This window comes from Mustelus asterias, chromosome 8 (genome assembly GCF_964213995.1).
Source record: "Mustelus asterias chromosome 8, sMusAst1.hap1.1, whole genome shotgun sequence".
In the NCBI taxonomy this organism is placed as follows: Eukaryota; Metazoa; Chordata; class Chondrichthyes; order Carcharhiniformes; family Triakidae; genus Mustelus; species Mustelus asterias.
The window spans coordinates 45,904,155-45,924,572 of record NC_135808.1 but is presented as its reverse complement, the minus strand read 5'-3'; the positions used below and the strand labels follow the sequence as shown (position 1 = coordinate 45,924,572).

The 20,418-nt window shown below is 45.6% G+C and overlaps 1 protein-coding gene across 1 annotated transcript in view; it reads right to left on the bottom strand.

Moving 5' to 3' along the window:
* Window positions 1–20,418, bottom strand: part of tnr (tenascin R (restrictin, janusin)) — a 383,262-nt gene that overhangs the window by 153,440 nt on the left and 209,404 nt on the right. Inside the window, exons 12-14 of the mRNA XM_078219166.1 lie at window positions 10,001–10,138; window positions 8,601–8,720; window positions 6,917–7,060 (exon numbers count right to left, since the gene is read on the bottom strand). Coding sequence (XP_078075292.1) covers window positions 6,917–7,060; window positions 8,601–8,720; window positions 10,001–10,138 — 402 coding nt within the window. The remainder of the gene's footprint in view (window positions 1–6,916; window positions 7,061–8,600; window positions 8,721–10,000; window positions 10,139–20,418) is intronic.

Genomic DNA, 20,418 nt, shown 5'->3' with positions numbered 1-20,418 from the left:
GTGATATTGGAATCGAGAGAGAGAGCTCACAGTGATATTGGAATCTAGAGAGAGCGTTCACGGTGATATTAGAATATGGGAAGAGAGCTCACAGTGATATTGGAATCTAGAGAGAGCTCACAGTGATACTGGAATCTAGGGCAGCATGGTAGCACAGTGGTTAGCACTGCTGCTTCACAGCTCCAGGGTCCTGGGTTCGATTCCCGGCTTGGGTCACTGTGTGTGTGGAGTTTGCACATTCTCCTCGTGTCTGCGTGGGCTTTCTCCGGGTGCTCCGGTTTCCTCCCACAGTCCAAAGATGTGCGGGTTAGGTTGATTGGCCATGCTAAAATTGCCCTTAGTGTCCTGAGATGCGTAAATTAGAGGGATTAGTGGGTAAATATGTAGGGATAGAGGGGTAGGGCCTGGGTGGGATTGTGGTCGGTGCAGACTCGATGGGCCGAATGGCCTCTTTCTGTGCTGTAGGGTTTCTATGATTTCTAGAGAGAGAGAGATTACAGTGATATTGGAATCAAGAGAGAGACAGTGATATTGGATTCTAGAAAGAGCTCACAGTGATATTGGTATCTAGAGAGAGAGAGCTCACAGTGATACTGGAATCTAGAGAGAGCTCACAGTGATATTGGAATCTGGGGAGAGCTCACAGTGATATTGGAATCTAGGGAGAATTCACAGTTATATTGGAATCTAGAGAGAGAGAGAGCTCAAACTCATATTGGAAGCGAGAGGGAGAGAGAGCTCACATTGAAATTGGAATCCGGAGAGAGAGCTCACTGTGATATCGGAATCCAGAGAGAGAGCTCACACACAATGATATCGGAATTTAGAGAGTTAACTCACAGTGATGTTGGAATCTCGAGAGCTCACAATGATATTGGAATCCAGAGGGGGAACTCACCGTGATACTGGAATCGAGAGAGAGAGCTCACAGTGATATTGGAATCTCGAGAGAGCTCACAGTGATATTGGAATTTAGAGAGTTAAGTCACAGTGATGTAGGAATCGAGCGAGCTCACAATGATATTGGAATCCAGAGGGGGACCTCACCGTGAAACTGGAATCCAGAGAGAGAGCTCACAGTGATATCGGAAACTAGAGAGAACTCACAGTGGTATTGGAATCCAGAGAGAGAGCTCACAGTGATTTTGGAATCCAGAGAGAGAGCTCACAGGGCGAATGGAATCTAGACAGAGAGCTCACAGTAATATTGGAATCTGGAGAGGCCACAGTGATATTGGAATCAAGAGAGAGAGCTCACGGTGATATTGGAATCACAGAGGAGAAGGACCTGGGTGGATGTACTGCGGGCTTGCGGTGGACTGAAAAGATTGCGTATGTGGATTTTAACAAAGAGGTTGTGCTGGAATCTTTGAATGGCATCAAGATAGATAATCGCCGGGTTCGGATGGGATGTACCCCAGGTTACTCTGAGAGGCGAGGGAAGAGATTGCAGAGCCTCTGGCGATGATCTTTGCGTCCTGGAGACGGGAGAGGTGCCGGAGGATTGGAGGATTGTGGATGTGGTTCCTATTTTTAAGAAGAGGAATAGGGATAGCCCAGGAAATTACCGACCGGTGAGTCTAACCTCAGTGGTTGGTAAACTGATGGAGAAGATCCTGAGGGACAAGATTTATGAGCATTTAGAGAGGTTTAGTATGCTCAAGAATACTCAGCATGGCTTTGTCAAAGGCAGATCGTGCCTTACGAGCCTGGTGGAGTTCTTCAAAAATGTGACTAAACACATTGACGAAGGGAAAGCGGTAGATGTGGTTTATATGGATTTTAGCAAGGCGTTCGATAAGGTCCCCCATGCAAGGCTTCTAGAAAAACTGAGAGGGCATGGGATCCAAGGGGCTGCTGCCCTGTGGATCCAGAACTGGCTTGCCCAAAGGAGGCAGAGAGTGGGTATAGATGGGTCTTTTTCTAAACGGAGGTTGGTCACCAGTGGTGTGCCCCAGGGATCTGTTCTGGGACCCTTGCTGTTTGTCATTTTCATAAATGACCTGGATGAGGAAGTGGAGGGATGGGTTGGTAAGTTTGCCGACGACATGAAGGTTGGTGGGGTTGTGGACAGTCTGGAGGGGTGTCAGAAGTTACAGAGGGACATAGATAGGATGAAAGACTGGGCGGACAAGTGGCAGATGGACTTGAACCCAGATAAATGCGTAGTGGTCCATTTTGGCAGGTCAAATGGGATGAAGGAGTACAATATAAAGGGAAAGACTTAGTACTGTAGAGGATCAGAAGGACCTTGGGGTCCGGGTCCATAGGACTCTAAAATCGGCCCCGCAGGTGGAGGAGGTGGTTAAGAAGGTGTATGGTGTGCTGGCCTTTATCAATCGAGGGATTGAGTTTAGGAGTTCGGGGATAATGATGCAGCTATATAAGACCCTCGTCAGACCCCACTTGGAGTACTGTGCTCAGTTCTGGTCGCCTCATTACAGGAAGGATTTGGAAAAGATTGAAAGGGTGCAGAGGAGATTTACAAGGATGTTGCCTGGATTGAGTGGCATGCCTTATGAGGATAGGCTGAGGGAGCTCGGTCTTTCTCCTTGGAGAGACATAGGATGAGAGGAGACCTAATAGAGGTATATAAGATGTAGAGAGGCATAGATCGGGTGGACTCTCAAAAGCTTTTTCCCAGGGTGGAAATGGCTGCTACGAGAGGACACAGGTTTAAGGTGCTGGGGGGTAGGTACAGGGGAAATGTTCGGGAGAAGTTTTTCACACAGAGGGTGGTGGGCGAGTGGAATCGGCTGCCGTCAGTGGTGGTGGAGGCGAACTCAATAGGGTCTTTTAAGAGACTCCTGGATGAGTACATGGGACTTAATAGGATGGAGGGTTATAGGTAGGCCTAAAAGGTCTAATATGCCTAAAAGGCCTAATATGTTCGGCACAACTTGTGGGGCCGAAGGGCCTGTTTTGTGCTGTAGCTTTTCTATGTTTCTACGTTTCTATCATATTGGTATCTGGAGAGATCTCACGGTAATATTGGAATCTAGAGAGAGCTCACAGTGATATTGGAATCTAGAGAGAACTCACAGTGATATTGGTATCTGGAGAGATCTCACGGTAATATTGGAATCTAGAGAGCTCAGAGCTCACAGTGATATTGGAATCTGGAGACAGCTCACAGTGACATTGGAATCTGGAGACAGCTCACAGTGATACTGGAATCTAGAGAGAGTGCTCACAGTGATATTGGAATCTAGAGAGAGCTCACAGTGATATTGGAATCTGGAGACAGCTCACAGTGATATTGGAATCTGGAGACAGCTCACAGTGATATTGGAATCTGGAGACAGCTCACAGTGATATTGGAATCTGGAGACAGCTCACAGTGATATTGGAATCTAGAGAGAGCTCAGAGTGATATTGGAATCTGGAGACAGCTCACAGTGATATTGGAATCTGGAGACAGCTCACCGTGATATTGAAATCTAGAGAGAGCTCACAGTGATATTGAAATCTAGAGAGAACTCACAGTGATATTGAAATCTAGAGAGAGCTCACAGTGATATTGGAATCTCGAGTGAGCTCAGAGTGATATTGGAATGTTGAGAGAGAACTCACAGTGATATTGGAATCGAGAGAGAGAGAGCTCACATTAATATTCGAATCTAGAGAGCGGGAGAGAGCTCACAGTGATGATGGAATTAGTTTGAATGGTTATTTGGCCCATCAAATCAGCATCTAATCTGCAATGCACAATGTACATTTTTAGTGAGGTCCTTCTGCTCTCCCAATCGTTTTAGAGATGTATTTAATTTTTCTCTTTCTGTCAAATGAATGACTTCATATCCTATGTGTTTAATTACATCTGTTTAACCTCCCTCTTTTCCATAAACCTTTTCCCCATCATTTTTTGGTGTTCTGCTCTGTTCTCCTCACAGTTCACAATTCTTCCACTGCAAATCTCCCTATCTGAAAAAAAATCAATTGAACATTACTCTTTTTCCTGTCACCCTGAAGTCACTGTCCCCTTGCTCTTGCCCTTTTTGTTTCCTGAGCTATAACTTCTTTAACAAGCTTGTTCTGTGGCACTAAATTAACTGTCCATATACACCACATCAACAGTGTTACCATCATCGACCCTATCTGTTATCTCTTTAAAAATCTCCAGCTCATTGTGATTTTCCCTTGTTAAATCTATGCTGGCTTCTCTTCATTAATAAATTGGTCCATGTGACTATTAATGTTGTCCTGAATTCTTGTTTCTGGAACTTTCTCCACCACCAGGGCGGCACGGTAGCACAGTGGTTAGCACTGCTGCTTCACAGATCCAGGGACCTGGGTTCGATTCCCGGCTTGGGTCACTGTCTGTGTGGAGTTTGCACATTCTCCTCGTGTCTGCGTGGGTTTCCTCCGGGTGCTCCGGTTTCCTCCCACAGTCCAAAGATGTGCGGGTTAGGTTGATTGGCCATGCTAAAATTGCCCCTTAGTGTCCTGAGATGCGTAGGTTAGAGGGATTAGTGGGTAAAATATGTAGGGATATAGGGGTAGGGCCTGGGTGGGATTGTGGTCGGTGCAGACTCGATGGGCCGAATGGCCTCTTTCTGTACTGTAGGGATTCTATGATTCTATGATTCACTGATGTTAACCAGATTGGCCTGTATTTGCTGAGCTTTCCCTAACACCATTTTTTAAACCAGTGCATAACATTTGCAATTCTCCAATCTTTCCCTGAGTCGAAGACTGAAAGATTATAACCAGCACCGATGCAATTTTTATTCTCACTTCCTTCAATATCTTTGGATGCATCTCATCCTGTCATAGAATCATAGAAACCCCAACAGTATAGAAGGAGGCCATTCAGCCCATTGAGCCTGCACTGAGAACAATCCCGCCCCGGCCCTATCCTTGTAACCCCATGTATTTATCCTGCTAAGCTCCCTGACACTAAGGGGCAATTTAGCATGGCCAATCAACTAACCCACAGACCTTTGAACAGTGGGAGGAAACCAGAGCACCCAGAGGAAACCCACACAGACACAGGGAAAACGTGCAAACTCCGCACAGTCACCCGAGGCCGGAATTGAACCTGCGTCCCTGGCACTGTGAGGCAGCAGTGCTAACCATCGTGCCAATGCCTTATTAATTTTATGTACAGGTAACCTATCCAACACCTTAATTACCTCCTCTATTATCATGGCCTCCATCACATTTTCTTCTTTCACAAAGACAGATGTAAAATATTCATTTAATGCAGCTGTGTCCTCTGTCTCCATGTGTCAATCCCTTTTTGGTCCCTAATTAGCTCTACTCCTTTTACACCCTTTTGCTTTTTATGTACCTATAGAAGACTTTGAGATTCCTTTTTACGTTAACTGCCAATCTCTTTTCATACTCCCTCTTTGCTTTTCTCATTTTCTTCTTCACTTCCCCTCTTATCCTTTTATATTTGGCCTGGTTCTCACTTGTACTTTCTACCTGACACTTGTTATAAATGCACTTCCTCTTCTTTATCTTAATTTAAATAGTTTTCATCATCCAGGAAGTTGTGGATTTGTTTGCCCTACCTTTGCCTTTTGAGGAATTATACATTGACTATGTCCAAGTTCTCTCGTTTCAAAGGTAGCCGATTGATCAGCTACCATTTTTCCTGCCAACCTTTGACTCCATTTTATTCAGTCTATATTTGTGCTTACCCCATTGAAGTTGGCTTTCCCACAATTAATTATTCTAACTCTGGATTGTTCTTTGTCGTTTTCCATAAACAGCCTAACTCTTATGATATAATAAACACTCTTCCCTAAACGTTCTCCTCCTGATGCTTGTTCCAATTGGCCCATCTCATTTTCCAGAACTATGTCGAGCAGCATTGGAAACATACTGTCAAAGAAAGTGTTCCTGAATACACTCGAGGAATTCTTTTGTTTCTATACATTTCTCTCACTAGTTGGTGACCTCCAGATGATACCGAGCAATGTAATTGCACCTTTTTTTGTTCCTTAGCTCTCGCCAAATAGATTCTGCCCCTGACCGCTCTGTGACATCCTCTTTCTCCATTTTGTCCCTCTTATTCCGAGCCCACCAAATAACTTAATATTTCCTGCTCTGGTGCTAGCAGGCCCCTCCCAATTCCCTGTGTACCATGGTATCCCACTCTAATCTTACCTCCTGCTTCCCACATCACTGCTGTTAGTTTAAACTCTCCCCAGTTGCACCAGCAAGTCACTTTGCAAGGAAATTTACACTGGCTATATTTTGGTGAAACCCTCCAGCCTGTCCAATCAGTTCCGAGCTGATCTCAATGTCCAAGCAATCTAAAGCCATCCCTCCTGCACCATCTTTCCTGCCATGCATTTATCTGCTTCATTCTACTATTCCTGTACTTGCTTGTATTCGAGATTACTCAATTTGAAATCCCACTTGCTAATTTTCTCCCTAGCACCTAAAATTCTGATTGCAGAATCCCCCTTTCTATCTATGTCATTGGTACCAATGTGGACCATCACCTGGGCACGCAACCCCACCCCACCCCCCTTCCCCTCAGAGCTTTGCAGCCAATCTCTAATATCCTTGACCCCGGATATCTGTGGGTGCAGAAATGCTTGTCTGTTCCCCTCACTGCTAAATGTCCTATCACTATCACTTTTCTGTCTTCTTTATGCCTCCAGGATCCGCTGAGGGTGCCAAGGATTTGGTTCGAGAAGCACTTCTCAGATGAACCATCACTATTCAAGAACCAAATGCTAGTCAGAGACTGAGATGCACTTGGGTTCCTGCACTACTGCTTGTTTCTTACTGGCTGCCTGATGGTCACCAATTCCTGCTGCGTCCCCACGCCTGCATACTTTAATGCCGCAGAGTGACCACATCTATAGGCATGCTATCTATGAATATGCTCCCTCATCATGCTGTGTTACTGACTGCATCTGTTGCTGGACTGTGGATTATTGAAGGGGCTACATACGAGTGAGGAAGTTTACGAAGACAGACGCGCTGGTTATGGAGCCTCTGACAGCGTAGACGGTGACAGAGTAATTGGTGAGTGGCTGGAGATTGCTCAGCCAATAGCGTGTGGTCACTCCATCAGCAAGAATGGTGTCAGCAACAACTGGAATCAAAAGGAGAGTATAAATCAGCAGAGGGTACGCAGAGGGTACACAGGGAGAGCGCAGAGAGTAGAGGGGGAACACAAACAGCACAGTAAAGAGTAGGTACGATGAGAATGCAGAGAGCACACAGAGTACACAAACAGCAGAATAAAGGGCAGGTACACAGAGAGTATTTTCAGAGACAGGGAGAGTGCAGTGTAAGTACAGGATGATTCCAGTCGGTACAGTAGGTGTACAGACAGACTTCACAAGCGTGTACAGTGAAAATAAAATGATAATACAATGAACGTATAGGAAGGGAATAATGAGAGCACACAGTATATACACTAAGAAAACAGAGTGCAGGAAGAATCCAGGGGCAGTATATATGCACAGAGTACAGAGGCTAGAGGATAAAAAGCAAATTGCTGCAGATGCTGGAATCTGAAACCAAAAGAGAAAATGCTGGAAAATCTCAGCAGGTCTGGCAGCATCTGTAAGGAGAGAAAAGAGCTGACGTTTCGAGTCCAGATGACCCTTTGTCAAAGCTAAAAGAAGTAGAAAGTGGGAGATATTTATACGGTACGATGAGAGAATGAAAGATGATTCATAACCAACCAAAAAAGGGAAAGGCTGCTAATGACAGTCCATAGAAAGAATAAAAAGTGTGAAAGGCCAAACAACAGAGAAGCTGAAATCAGAGGGTAAGCTGTGACAGATGAAGATGTGGCAGGAGAGGGGAGATGGGTGGGAGAGAGTTAAAACGGAGAAAAAGGGGGAAAGGGGAAGCAAAAGGGGAGAAAAGATCAGAAAAGAGGGGATGAAATAGGGGAAAAGAGTGGGTGGGAAAGAAAACAAAGAAAGACAATAAAGAAATAAGTGGTAGAGAACAGCTGAAAATTAAATAAAATGAAAACAAAAGGGTCGAGGTGGGATAGAGCTAATCATCTGAAGTTGCTGAATTTGAAGTTGAGACTGGAAGGCTGTAACGTGCCGAGCTGGAAGATGAGATACTGTTCCTCCAGTTTGCATTGAGCTTCACTCGAACATTGCTGCAGGCCAAGGACAGACATGTGGGCATGGGAGCGGGATCGTGTGTTAAAATGGCAAGCAACAGGAAACTCAGGGTCCTGATTGTGCACAGAGCGAAGGTGCTCCGCAAAGCAATCACCCAGTCTACATTTGGTCTCTCCGATAGAGAGGAGACCACATCGAGATGTTTGGCCATTCACACCCTTTATTCTCCCTATGGACTGCCATTAGCAGCCTTTCCCCTTGCTTTTGTGGCTATGACTCACCTTTCATTCCCTTACCGTATATCTCCCACTTGCTGTGCCTTTGAGCTTTGACAAAGAGTCATCTCGAAATGTCAGCTCTTTTCTCTCCTTACAACTGCTGCCAGACCTGCTGAGATTTCCCAGCCTTTTCTCTTTTGGTTACAGAGGCTAGAGGGATGTTAGAAGCTGGGTGGGGAGCGGGGAGGTGGGGAGGGGGGGGGGGGGTGCGGGGTGGCAGTACACATAAGAAAATACAATCTGAAATCTAGGATACAGCACCTACCTTGGTTGTGAGTTAAAACAATAACATAATTCTCCACCATGGCCTGAGGTGCAATCCACTCAAGCACAGCCTCAGTGGGAGTCATATTGACAACCTGCACAGCAAGTGGCTTATCCATAGCTGGAAATGAATGTGGAAAATAGTGATCGTAACACCATTCAGACTGAGAGTGAGTATTCACATTCCAATAAAAACCTAAAACTTATATGAAGCCTTTGACAAATGAATGAGGACAGAACAGGCAAGGCTTAGAAATAGACAAAAAAACATAGTGGCAAAAATAACTAAGGAAAAGAGATAAAGAAACAATGAAAAAGTTCAAAAAAACTCCAGTCTATTGAAAATCAAAATCATAGCAAACCCTCACTGACCCCACACTGGATACTGACCCCTCACTGGCGCCACACTGGACGCTGACCCCTCACTGACCCCACAATGGACATTGACACTTCACTGACACCCAACTGTAAACTGACCCATCACTGACCGCACACTGGAAATGACCCCTCACTTCCCCCACACTGGACCGAGCCAACATTGAACACTGACCTCCTCACTGTCTTCACATTGAACACTGACATCTTGCAGACCCCACACTGGACACTGATCACTGGGCTTACACCAGGCGCTAACCCCTCATTAACACAGCAGTGGACATTGATCCCTCAATGACCCCAAATGGACACTGACTCCACACTGGAAACTGACCCCTCACATCCCCACACTGGACACTGCCCAATCACCACCCCACACTGGACACAGATCAATCACTTCCCACACTGGATACTGACCGATCACTACTCCACACGAAACACTGACCGATCAGTACCCCTCACTGGACACTGACCGATCAGTACCCCTCACTGGACACTGACCGATCAGTACCCCTCACTGGACACTGACCGATCAGTACCCCTCACTGGACACTGACCGATCACTACCCCACACTGGCCACTGACCCCACACTGGCCACTCACTGGACACTGACCCCCTCACTGTTGAACAGTGACCTCTCCCTGTTGAACAGTCACACCTCAGTAAATGTATTCCGTGTTTTGGCCACTTTCTAACTTTGCTGAACATTCAACATGCTCACCAATATCGGCAATGGAAGCTCTTTCAGCCCTGCGGTATTTCCAATCCCCTTGTCCTCCTGAGCCAGAGCATCCTTTCCCATTGCCCAGCATGAGCGCAGCAAGACAGAGTGTAACAGGAGATGAGCAGAGATCACAGGCTGATTCATTGGGTATGAGTCAGAGAGGTTTACAGTATGGAAACAGGCCTTTCAGCCCAACTTGACCATGCTGCCCAGTTTTTAACCACAAAGTTAGTCCCAATTGCCCACATTTGGCCTATATCCCTCTATACCATCTTAGTATTGGCAGCATTCAGTTACTGACCTGTCTGAAATGTGTTTGAGACATGCTGACTCTCTGTGAGGCCTCGCACTGTCTTTAAATTCACTTCGTACACAGTTGCTGGCTGCAGGTCACTCAGTGTATATTCAGTTAGATAGGATTCAATGTTCACACTCTCCACTGGAGCTGAAACACAGAGACAGGGACACTCAGTCAACAGGAAGCAGGCAGTAACTTTATGAATCAACATTACCAAGATAGTAAATTCTGGTACATGACCCCCTATCCACCCCTGCCCGCCAGCCTCTACATGTCACTCCCCATGAGTTATGGATTTTTCTAAGTCTTGTCCTGCATTAAGTCTCAACAGCATGAATGAGCCTTCCTGATACTATTGGAGATCACAATATCATAGAATCATGGAATCCCAGTGCAGAACGAGACCACTCAGCCCATTGAGTCAGCACCAACTCACTGACAGAGCTTCCTACTCCCTCCACCCTATCTCCACAACCCTGAGCATTTACCATGGCCAATCCACATAACCTACACATCTTTGGACAGTAAGTGGCAATTTAGCATGGTCAACCCACCTAACCTGCACATTTTTAGACTGTGGGAGGAAACTGGAGCACCCGGAGGAAACCCACGCAGACACGGGAAAACGTGCAAACCCTACACAGTCACCCAAGGCCGGAATCAAACCCAGGTCCCTTACGCTGTGAGGCAGCAGTGCTAATCATCGTGCACCTTTATCCCCAGTCAACTTATTTCCGAATTAGAAATTAACTCCACCAAGAAGTATGCTATAAACAGCAACAATAATTACAGGATTGGTCGGAAGAGCACATTTGAAATTAAATTTCTGTAAAGGAATGGAGAAACTATTTCCAAATGTAGAGTTGATCAAGGAGAACCGGTGGATTTGGATTATTTAGACTTTCAGAATGCTGTTGACAAGGTCTCACATAGCAGAGTACTGTATAAAGTTAAAGTGCATGGGATAGTAGGTAGTGCCTTGAGATGGATAGAAAGCTGATTAGCAGATAGGAAGCAAAGAATTGGCATAAATGGGTCTTTTTCTGAGTGGAAGGCAGTGATGAGTGGGTACCACAGGGATTTATGCTGGGACCCCAACTATTTGCATTGTATATTAATGATTTGGAAGAGGAAACTAAATGTATTATCTCCAAGTTTGCAAATGATATAAAGTTGGGTGGGAGGATGTGAGGAGGATGCAGAGATGCTTCAGCATGATTTGGACAGGCTAAGTGAGTGAGCATATGCAGTATAATGTGGATAAATGTGAGGTTATTCACTTTGGTAGTAATAATAGGAAGGCAAATTATTATTTGAAAGGGCGTAAATTGAGAAAGGTGGATACTCAGTGAGACCTTGGTATCCTTGTGCATCAGTTGTTGAAAGTAAGTATTCACAAGGAAAGTAAGTATTCACAAAGGAGAGGGACATGTTGACTGGTATTGTCTCAGAGAGATGTGTTGACCCGTTAGAAAAAATCTCAATTACAAGGGAGGAAGTGTTAGGTTTTTTAGGAAACATTAAGACAGACAAATACCCAGGGCCGGATGGCATCTATCCTAGACTCCTCAGGGAGGCAAGAGATAAAATTGCTGGGCCTCTAACAGAAATCTTTGTCTCTTCACTGTGCACAGGTGAGGTGATGTGGAGATGCCGGCGTTGGACTGGGGTAAACACAGTAAGAAGTTTAACAACACCAGGTTAAAGTCCAACAGGTTTATTTGGTAGCAAAAGCCACACAAGCTTTCGGAGCTCAGGTGAGTGGGAATTCTATTCTATTCACAAACAGAGCATATAAAGACACAGACTCAATTTACATGAATAATGGTTGGAATGCGAATACTTACAACTAATCAAGTCTTTAAGAAACGAAACAATGTGAGTGGAGAGAGCATCAAGACAGGCTAAAAAGATGTGTATTGACAATACACATTGACAATACACAATACACATATACAGATCCTCACCCACTCACTTAGCCTATCCAAATCTCTCTGCAGACTTTCCGCATCCTCCACGCAATTTGCTTTCCCACTCATCTTTGTATCATCCGCAAACTTGGTTACCCTACATTCGGTCCCCTCCTCCAGATCGTCTATGTATATGGTAAACAGTTGAGGCCCCAGCACCGATCCCTGCGGCACACCACTAGTCACCAACTGCCAACCAGAAAAGCACCCATTTATTCCAACTCTCTGCTTCCTGTTAGATAGCCAATCCCCAATCCACGCCAACACCTTACCCCTAACTCCGTGTACCCTAATCTTCTGCAGCAACCTTTTGTGAGGCACCTTATCGAATGCCTTCTGGAAATCCAAAAACACCACATCCACCGGTTCCCCTCTGTCAACCGCACCCGTTACATCTTCATAAAAATCCAGTAAATTCGTCAAACACGACTTTCCCTTCATGAATCCATGCTGCGTCTGCTTCATCGAACCATTTTTTTCCAGGTGTCCTGCTATTTCTTCTTTAATGATGGATTCCAGCAATTTCCCAACTACAGACGTTAAGCTAACCGGCCTGTAGTTACCCGACTTTTGTCTACCTCCTTTTTTAAACAGCGGCGTCACATTTGCTGTTTTCCAATCAGCCGGCACTACCCCAGAGTCCAGCGAATTTTGATAAATTACAACCAACGCATCTGCTATTACTTCTGCCATTTCTTTCAGTACCCTGGGATGCATTCCATCCGGGCCCGGGGACTTGTCTACCGTTAGTCCCATAAGCCTACCAAGCACTACCTCTTTAGTAATAGTAACCGTTTTAAGGACCTCACCCCCTACAGTCCCACGACCATTAATTTTCGGTAAGCTATTTGTGTCCTCTACCCTGAAGACCGACACAAAAAACTTGTTTAAGGCCTCGGCCATTTCCTCGTTTCCTATTATTAAATCCCCCTTCCCATCTTCTAAGGGTCCAACATTTACTTTAGCCACTCTTTTCCTTTTTATATATTTGTAAAAACTTTTACTATCAGTTTTTATATTTTGTGCTAGTTTAGTTTCATAATCAATCTACCTTTCTTTATCGCTTTCTTAGTAGTTCTTTGTTGTTTTTTAAAGCTTTCCCAATCTTCTAATTCCCCACTAGTTTTGGCCACTCTGTACGCATCGGTTTTTAATTTAATACTCTCCTTTATTTCCTTAGTTATCCACGGCTGGTTATCCCTTTTCTTACATTCCTTCTTTATCACAGGAATATATTTTTGCTGAGTACTGAGAAAAATCTCCTTAAAAATCCGCCACTGTTGCTCAGCTGTCCTACCAACTAGTCTGCGCTCCCAGTCTACATTAGCCAATTCTGCCCTCATCCTATTGTACTCCCCTCTGTTCAAGCAGAGGACACTGGTTTGGGACCCTACCTTCTCACCCTCCATTTGTATTAGAAATTCAACCATATTGTGATCACTCATTCCAAGAGGAACCCTCACAAGAAGATCATTAATTTTACCTGTCTCATTACACAGGACCAGATCCAAGACAGCTCGCTCCCTCGTAGGTTCTGTAACATACTGTTCGAGGAAACTATCCTCTGTAACATACTGTTGAGGAAACTAGGCTGCAAAGAGACATAGATAGGATGCAAAGCTGGGCTGAAAAATGGCAAATGGAGTTTAACCCTGATAAATGTGAGGTGATTCATTTTGGTAGGACAAATTTAAATGTGGATTACAGGGTCAAAGGTAGGGTTCTGAAGACTGTGGAGGAACAGAGAGATCTTGGGGTCCATATCCACAGATCTCTAAAGGTTGCCACTCAAGTGGATAGAGCTGTGAAGAAGGCATATAGTGTGTTAGCTTTTATTAACAGGGGGTTGGAGTTTAAGAGCCATGGGGTTATGCTGCAACTGGACAGGACCTTGGTGAGACCGCATTTGGAATATTGCGTGCAGTTCTGGTCACCTCACTATAAGAAGGATGTGGAAGCGCTGGAAAGAGTGCAGAGGAGATTTACCAGGATGCTGCCTGGTTTGGAGTGTCGGTCTTATGAGGAAAGGTTGAGGGAGCTGGGGCTGTTCTCTCTGGAGCGGAGGAGATTGAGGGGAGACTTAATAGAGGTTTATAAAATGATGAAGGGGATAGATCGAGTGAACGTTCAAAGACTATTTCCTCGGGTGGATGGAGCTATTACAAGGGGGCATAACTATAGGGTTCATGGTGGGAGATATAGGAAGGATATCAGAGGTAGGTTCTTCACGCAGAGAGTGGTTGGGGTGTGGAATGGACTGCCTGCAGTGATAGTGGAGTCAGACACTTTAGGAACATTTAAGCGGTTATTGGATAGGCACATGGAGCACACCAGGATGGTAGGGAGTGGGATAGCTTGATCTTGGTTTCAGATGAAGGTCGGCACAACATCGTGGGCCGAAGGGCCTGTTCTGTGCTGTACTGTTCTATGTTCTATGTTCTATCCCGACAGCATTCTAAGAACTCTTCCTCAAGTCCACCACGTCCGACTTGAGTCAACCAATCAATATGCAGGTTAAAATCCCCCATGATTATTGCTGTTCCGTTTTTGCACGCATCCATTATTTGCTTGTTTATAGCCCGACCCACCTCAAAGTTATTATTTGGGGGCCTATAGACCACGCCCACCAGTGACTTTCTCCCCTTACTATTCCTTATCTCCACCCACAACGATTCCACATTGTGCTCCTTAGAGCCTATATCGTCTCTCACTACCGCCCTGATGTTATCTTTAATTAACAGAGCTACCCCACCTCCTTTTCCTTCCTGTCTATCCTTCCGAAATGTCTGATACCCCTGGATATTCAGTTCCCAGTCCTGGTCACCCTGCAACCACGTTTCTGTAATGGCCACCAGATGATACCCATTTGTACTGATTTGTGCCATCAACTCATTCACTTTGTTTCGAATGCTACGTGCATTCAGGTAAAGTGTCTTTATGCTAGCCTCGAGATGGACCCAATTTGTTAGTGCATTCTTTTGATTGCACGCTCTGTCCCTACCTGTCGCAAACCGGTTATCCTTCCCCAGACCATCTCCTTGCACTGCGTTGACCACCTCCCTTCTTGTGTTTGTCACCTTTTTTACTCTGCCTGAGCCCTTGGCTCCTTTAACTAGTTGAAAGGCCTCATCATTAACCTGCACTCGTACCCTCTCCTTTACTTTTGATTTTGTAATTCCCCATACCCCTGAACCCTCCCCCCCACTATTCAGTTTAAAGCTCTATCTACAGCCCTAGTTATACGATTCGCCAGGACTCTGGTCCCAGCATGATTCAGACAAAGACCATCCCATCGGAACAGGTCCCCTCTTCCCCAATACTGGTGCCAATGTCCCATGAATTCAAACCCATTCCTCCCACACCAATCTTTGAGCCACGCATTTACCTCCTTAATCTTATTGACCCTGCGCCAATTTGCTTGTGGCTCAGGTAGTAATCCAGAGATTACCACCTTGTTGGTTCTGTTTTTTAATTTGGCTCCTAGCTTTTCATACTCCCTCTGCAGAACCTTTGTTCCTGTTCTGCCTATGTCGTTGGCACCTACGTGGACCACTACAACTGGATTCTTACCCTCCCACTCCAAGTTCCTCTGCAGCCCAGATGAGATATCCTGAACCCGAGCACCAGGCAGGCAACACAACCTTCGGGATTCTCGATCCTGGTCACAGAGAACAGTGTCAATGCCCCTAACTACACTATCCCCAATTACCACTACATTTCTTTTTTCTTCCTCCACCTGAACGGCACCCTGTACCACGGTGCTGTGGTCAGTTTGCTCATCCTCCCTGCAGTCCCCGTTCCTGTCCACACAGGGAGCAAGAATCTCGAACCTGTTGTACAGATTCAGGGACTGAGGCTCTTGCAACTCTACCTTCTGGATCCCACTTCCTGCCCCACTCGCAGCCACACCCTCTTGTCCCTGACCCCCGGCTGAATTAGTTAGTCTGAGGGGTGTGACTGCCTCCTGAAACACAGTGTCCAGGTAACTCTCCCCCTCCCTGATATGTCGCAGTGTCTGAAGCTCAGACTCCAGCTCATCAACCCTGAGCCGGAGTTCCTCAAGCAACCAACACTTACTGCAGACATACTCACTGGGAACCACAGTGGGGTCCACCCAGTGGGGTATTAGTAAATAAATGCTTGTTATATTGACAAAACGAATTTTGTAGAGTCTATCTTTCACAGTCAAGAAGCAGGAAAAGTTTCCGCTTCAACAGTGAGCTTGACGTCCGTGGTAGGGAAGTTGTTGGAGAAGATTCTTAGAGATAGGATATATGCGCATTTAGAACTGAATAATCTCATTAGCGATAGACAGCATGGTTTTGTACGAGGGAGGTCATGCCTCACAAATTTGGTTGAGTTTTTTGAGGAGGTGACAGAAACGATTGACGAGGGAAGGGCCGTGGATGGCGTCTATATGGATTTTAGTAAAGCGTTTGACAAGGTCCCTCATGGCAGGCTGGTGCAAAAGGTTAAATCTCACGGGATAAAAGGTGAGCTAGCTAGATGGATGGAGAACTGGCTTCGCCTTAGAAGACAGAGGGTTGCAGTGGAGGGGTCTTTTTCCGGTTGGAGGTCTGTGACTAGTGGTGTTCCGCAGGGCTCTGTACTGGGACCTCTGCTGTTTGTGATATATATAAATGATTTGGAGGAAGATGTAACTGGTGTGATCAGTAAGTTTGCGGACGACACAAAGATTGCTGGAGTTGTGGATAGTGATGAACATTGGCAGAGAATACAGCAGGATATAGATAGGCTGGAACATTGGGCGGAGAAATGGCAGATGGAATTTAATCCAGATAAATGCGAAGTGATGCATTTCAGTAGATCTAATGCAGGGGGGAGATATACAATAAATGGCAGAACCATCAGGAGTGTAGACACACAGAGGGACCTGGGTGTATAAAGGTGGCAACACAGGTGGAGTGGGTGATGAAGAAGGCATGCTTGATTTTATTGGACGGGGCATAGAATATAAAAGTTGGCATATGATGTTGCAGCTGTATAGAACATTGGTCAGGCCACATTTGGAATACTGCGTCCAGTTCTGGTCGCCACACGACCAGAAGGACGTGGAGGCTTTGGAGAGAGTACAGAAAAGGTTTACCAGGATGTTGCCTGGTATGGAGGGTCTTAGCTATGAGGAGAGACTGGGTAAACTGGGGTTGTTCTCCCTGGAAAGACGGAGGATGAGGGGCGACCTAATAGAGGTGTATAAAATTATGAAGGGCATAGATAGGGTGAACAGTGGGAAGCTTTTTCCCAGGTCAGAGGTGACGAACACAAGGGGTCACGGGTTCAAGGTGAGGGGGGCAAGGTTCAACACAGATGTCAAGGGGACGTATTTTACACAGACGGTGGTGGAGGCCTGGAATGCACTGCCAAGCAAGGTGATTGAGGCGGACACGCTGGGATCATTTAAGACTTATCTAGATAGCCACATGAACAGACTGGGATACAAATGAATGGTCTTGTTGGGCACATCAGCGGCGCAGTCTTGGAGGGCCGAAGGGCCTGTTCCTGTGCTGTATTGTTCTTTGTTCTTTTGTAAGTGCGCAGGTACAGCAGGCAGTAAAGGCATCAAATGGTATGTTGGCCTTCACAGCAAGAGAATCTGATTATAGGAATAGGAATGTTTTGCTGCAATTGTATAGGGTGTTGGTGAGGCCACACTTGGAGTGTTGTGTGCACTTTTGGTGTCCTTATCTGAGGAAGGGTGTCGTTGCTATAGAGGGAGTGCAGCAAAGGTTTATCAGGCTTATTTGTGGGATGGCAGGTCTGTCATATGACTAAGTGACTAAGTCACTTTGGATTATATTCATTGGAGTTCAGAAGAGTGAGGGGGGTTCTCACAGAAACTTATAAAATTTTAACAGAATTAAACAAAGTAGATTCAGAAAGAATATTCATAATTTGAGGATAAGTGAGGTGAGGAGAAATTTCTTCACCTCAAGAGTGATGAATCTGTGGCATTCACGAGGACAGCAAGTAGTTGAACCCAAAATATTGTTTGATTTCAAGAAGAAATTAAATATAGCTCTTGGTGCTAAAGGCATCAATGAATATGGAGGTGGGGGATGGGGAGCAATGGCAGGATCAGGATATTGAATTTGATGATCAGCCATGCTCAAAATGAATGGTGGAGCAGGCTCCAAGGGCCCAATGGCCCACTATTTTCCATGTTTCTATGTTTCCAATCTCAGATTTTAATTCAGAGAACTTTCTGGAGAGATATTCCCGTCACCTGCCCACAGCAGTGACTATATTGACTTTGCTTTCTTCATCGAGTCTGCACCAAGCCTGCATTAATACGATTTTCCATCACTGCTCCCATTTCTTTGAATATTATGATATTCCAAGTGCAAATACTTGTTTGAAGGTTGTACGGTTTCCAGCAGTGCATTCCAGATTCTCGCCAGTTTTCTTTCTCAAATCCCCTCGGAATCTTGTCCCTCTCTCCCTAAAACTATGCCCCCTCGTGATTGAACCCTCAACCAAGGGGAATAGTTGCTTCCTATTCAACCTGTCCATACCTCTCATAACCTTATACACCTCAATCATAGAACAAAGAACAAAGAGAACAAAGAAAATTACAGCATAGGAACAGGCCCTTCGGCCCTCCAGCCTGTACTGACCATGCTGCCCATGTGAACTAAAACCGCCTACCTTTCTGAGGACCATATCCCTCTATATGGGACGACACAAAGATTGCTGGAGTTGTGGATAGTGATGAGGAAGGATAGTATGAGGAAGGATATATTGGCATTGGAGGGAGTGCAGAGAAGGTTCACCAGGTTGATACCGGAGATGAGGGGTTTGGATTATGAGGAGAGGCTGAGGAGATTGGGTTTGTACTCGTTGGAGTTTAGAAGGATGAGGGGGGATCTTATGGAGACTTATAAGATAATGCGGGGGCTGGATAGGGTGGAGGCGGAGAGATTCTTTCCACTTAGTAAGGAAGTTAAAACTAGAGGACACAGCCTCAAAATAAAGGGGGGTCGGTTTAAGACAGAGTTGAGGAGGAACTTCTTCTCCCAGAGGGTGGTGAATCTCTGGAATTCTCTGCCCACTGAGGTGGTGGAGGCTACCTCGCTGAATATGTTTAAAGCGCGGATGGATGGATTCCTGATCGGTAAGGGAATTAAGGGTTATGGGGATCAGGCGGGTAAGTGGTACTGATCCACGTCAGATCAGCCATGATCTTATTGAATGGCGGGGCAGGCTCGAGGGGCAAGATGGCCTACTCCTGCTCCTAATTCTTATGTTCTTATGTTCTTATTCCCATCCTATTCATGTATTTGTAAAGACGCCCCCTTGAAAGTCATTATCGTATCTGCTTCCACTACCTCCCCTGGCAGCGAGTTCCAAGCACCCACCACCCTCTCTAAAACATTTGCCTCGTGCATCTCCTTTAAACCTTGCCTCTCGTACCTTAAACGTATGCCTCCGAGTAATTGAGCCACCCTGGGAAATAACTTCTGACTATCCACTCTGTCCATGCCCCTCATAATCTTGTAGACTTCTATCAGGTCGCCCCTCAACCTCCGTCGTTCCAGTGAAAACAAGCCAAGTTTCTCCAACCTCTCCTCATAGCTAATGCCCTCCATACCAGGCAACATCCTGGTAAATCTTTTCTGTACCCTCTCCAAAGCCTCCACATCTTCCTGGTAGTGTGACGACCAGAATTGAACACTATATTCCAAGTGCAGCCTAACTAAGGTTCTATAAAGCTGAAACATGACTTGCCAATTTTTAAACTCAATGCCGCAGCCGATGAAGGCAAGCATACCATACGCCTTCTTGACCACCTTCTCCATCTGCGTTGCCACTTTCAGTGGCCTGTGTACCTGTACACCCAGATCCCTCTGCCATTTACTGTATATTTCCTCTCTGCATTATCCCACATTTGTCCGGATGTCCCCTCCTCAGCCTTCTCTGCTCTAAAGAAAACAATCCAAACCTCTCTAGGCTCCTCTTATAGCTCAAGTGTTCCATCTCAGGCAACATCGTGGTGAATCTCCTCTGTACCACTTCTAGTGCAGTCACATCTTTCCTATAGTGAGGTGACCAGAATTGCACACAGTACTCCAGCTGTGGCCTAACCAATGTTCTATCTGTACAGCTCCAACATAACCTCCCTGCTCTTTTACGCGATGTAAGAAGTCTCACAACACCAGGTTAAAGTCCAACAGGTTTATTTGGTAGCAAATACCATAAGCTTTCAGAGCACAGCTCCTTCGTCAGATGGAGTGGATATCTGTTCTCCAACAGTGCACAGACACAGAAATCAAGTTACAGAATACTGATTAGAACATAGAACATAGAACATTACAGCGCAGAACAGGCCCTTCGGCCCACGATGTTGCACCGACCAGTTAAAAAAAAACTGTGACCCTCCAACCTAAACCAATTTCTTTTCGTCCATGAACCTATCTACGGATCTCTTAAACG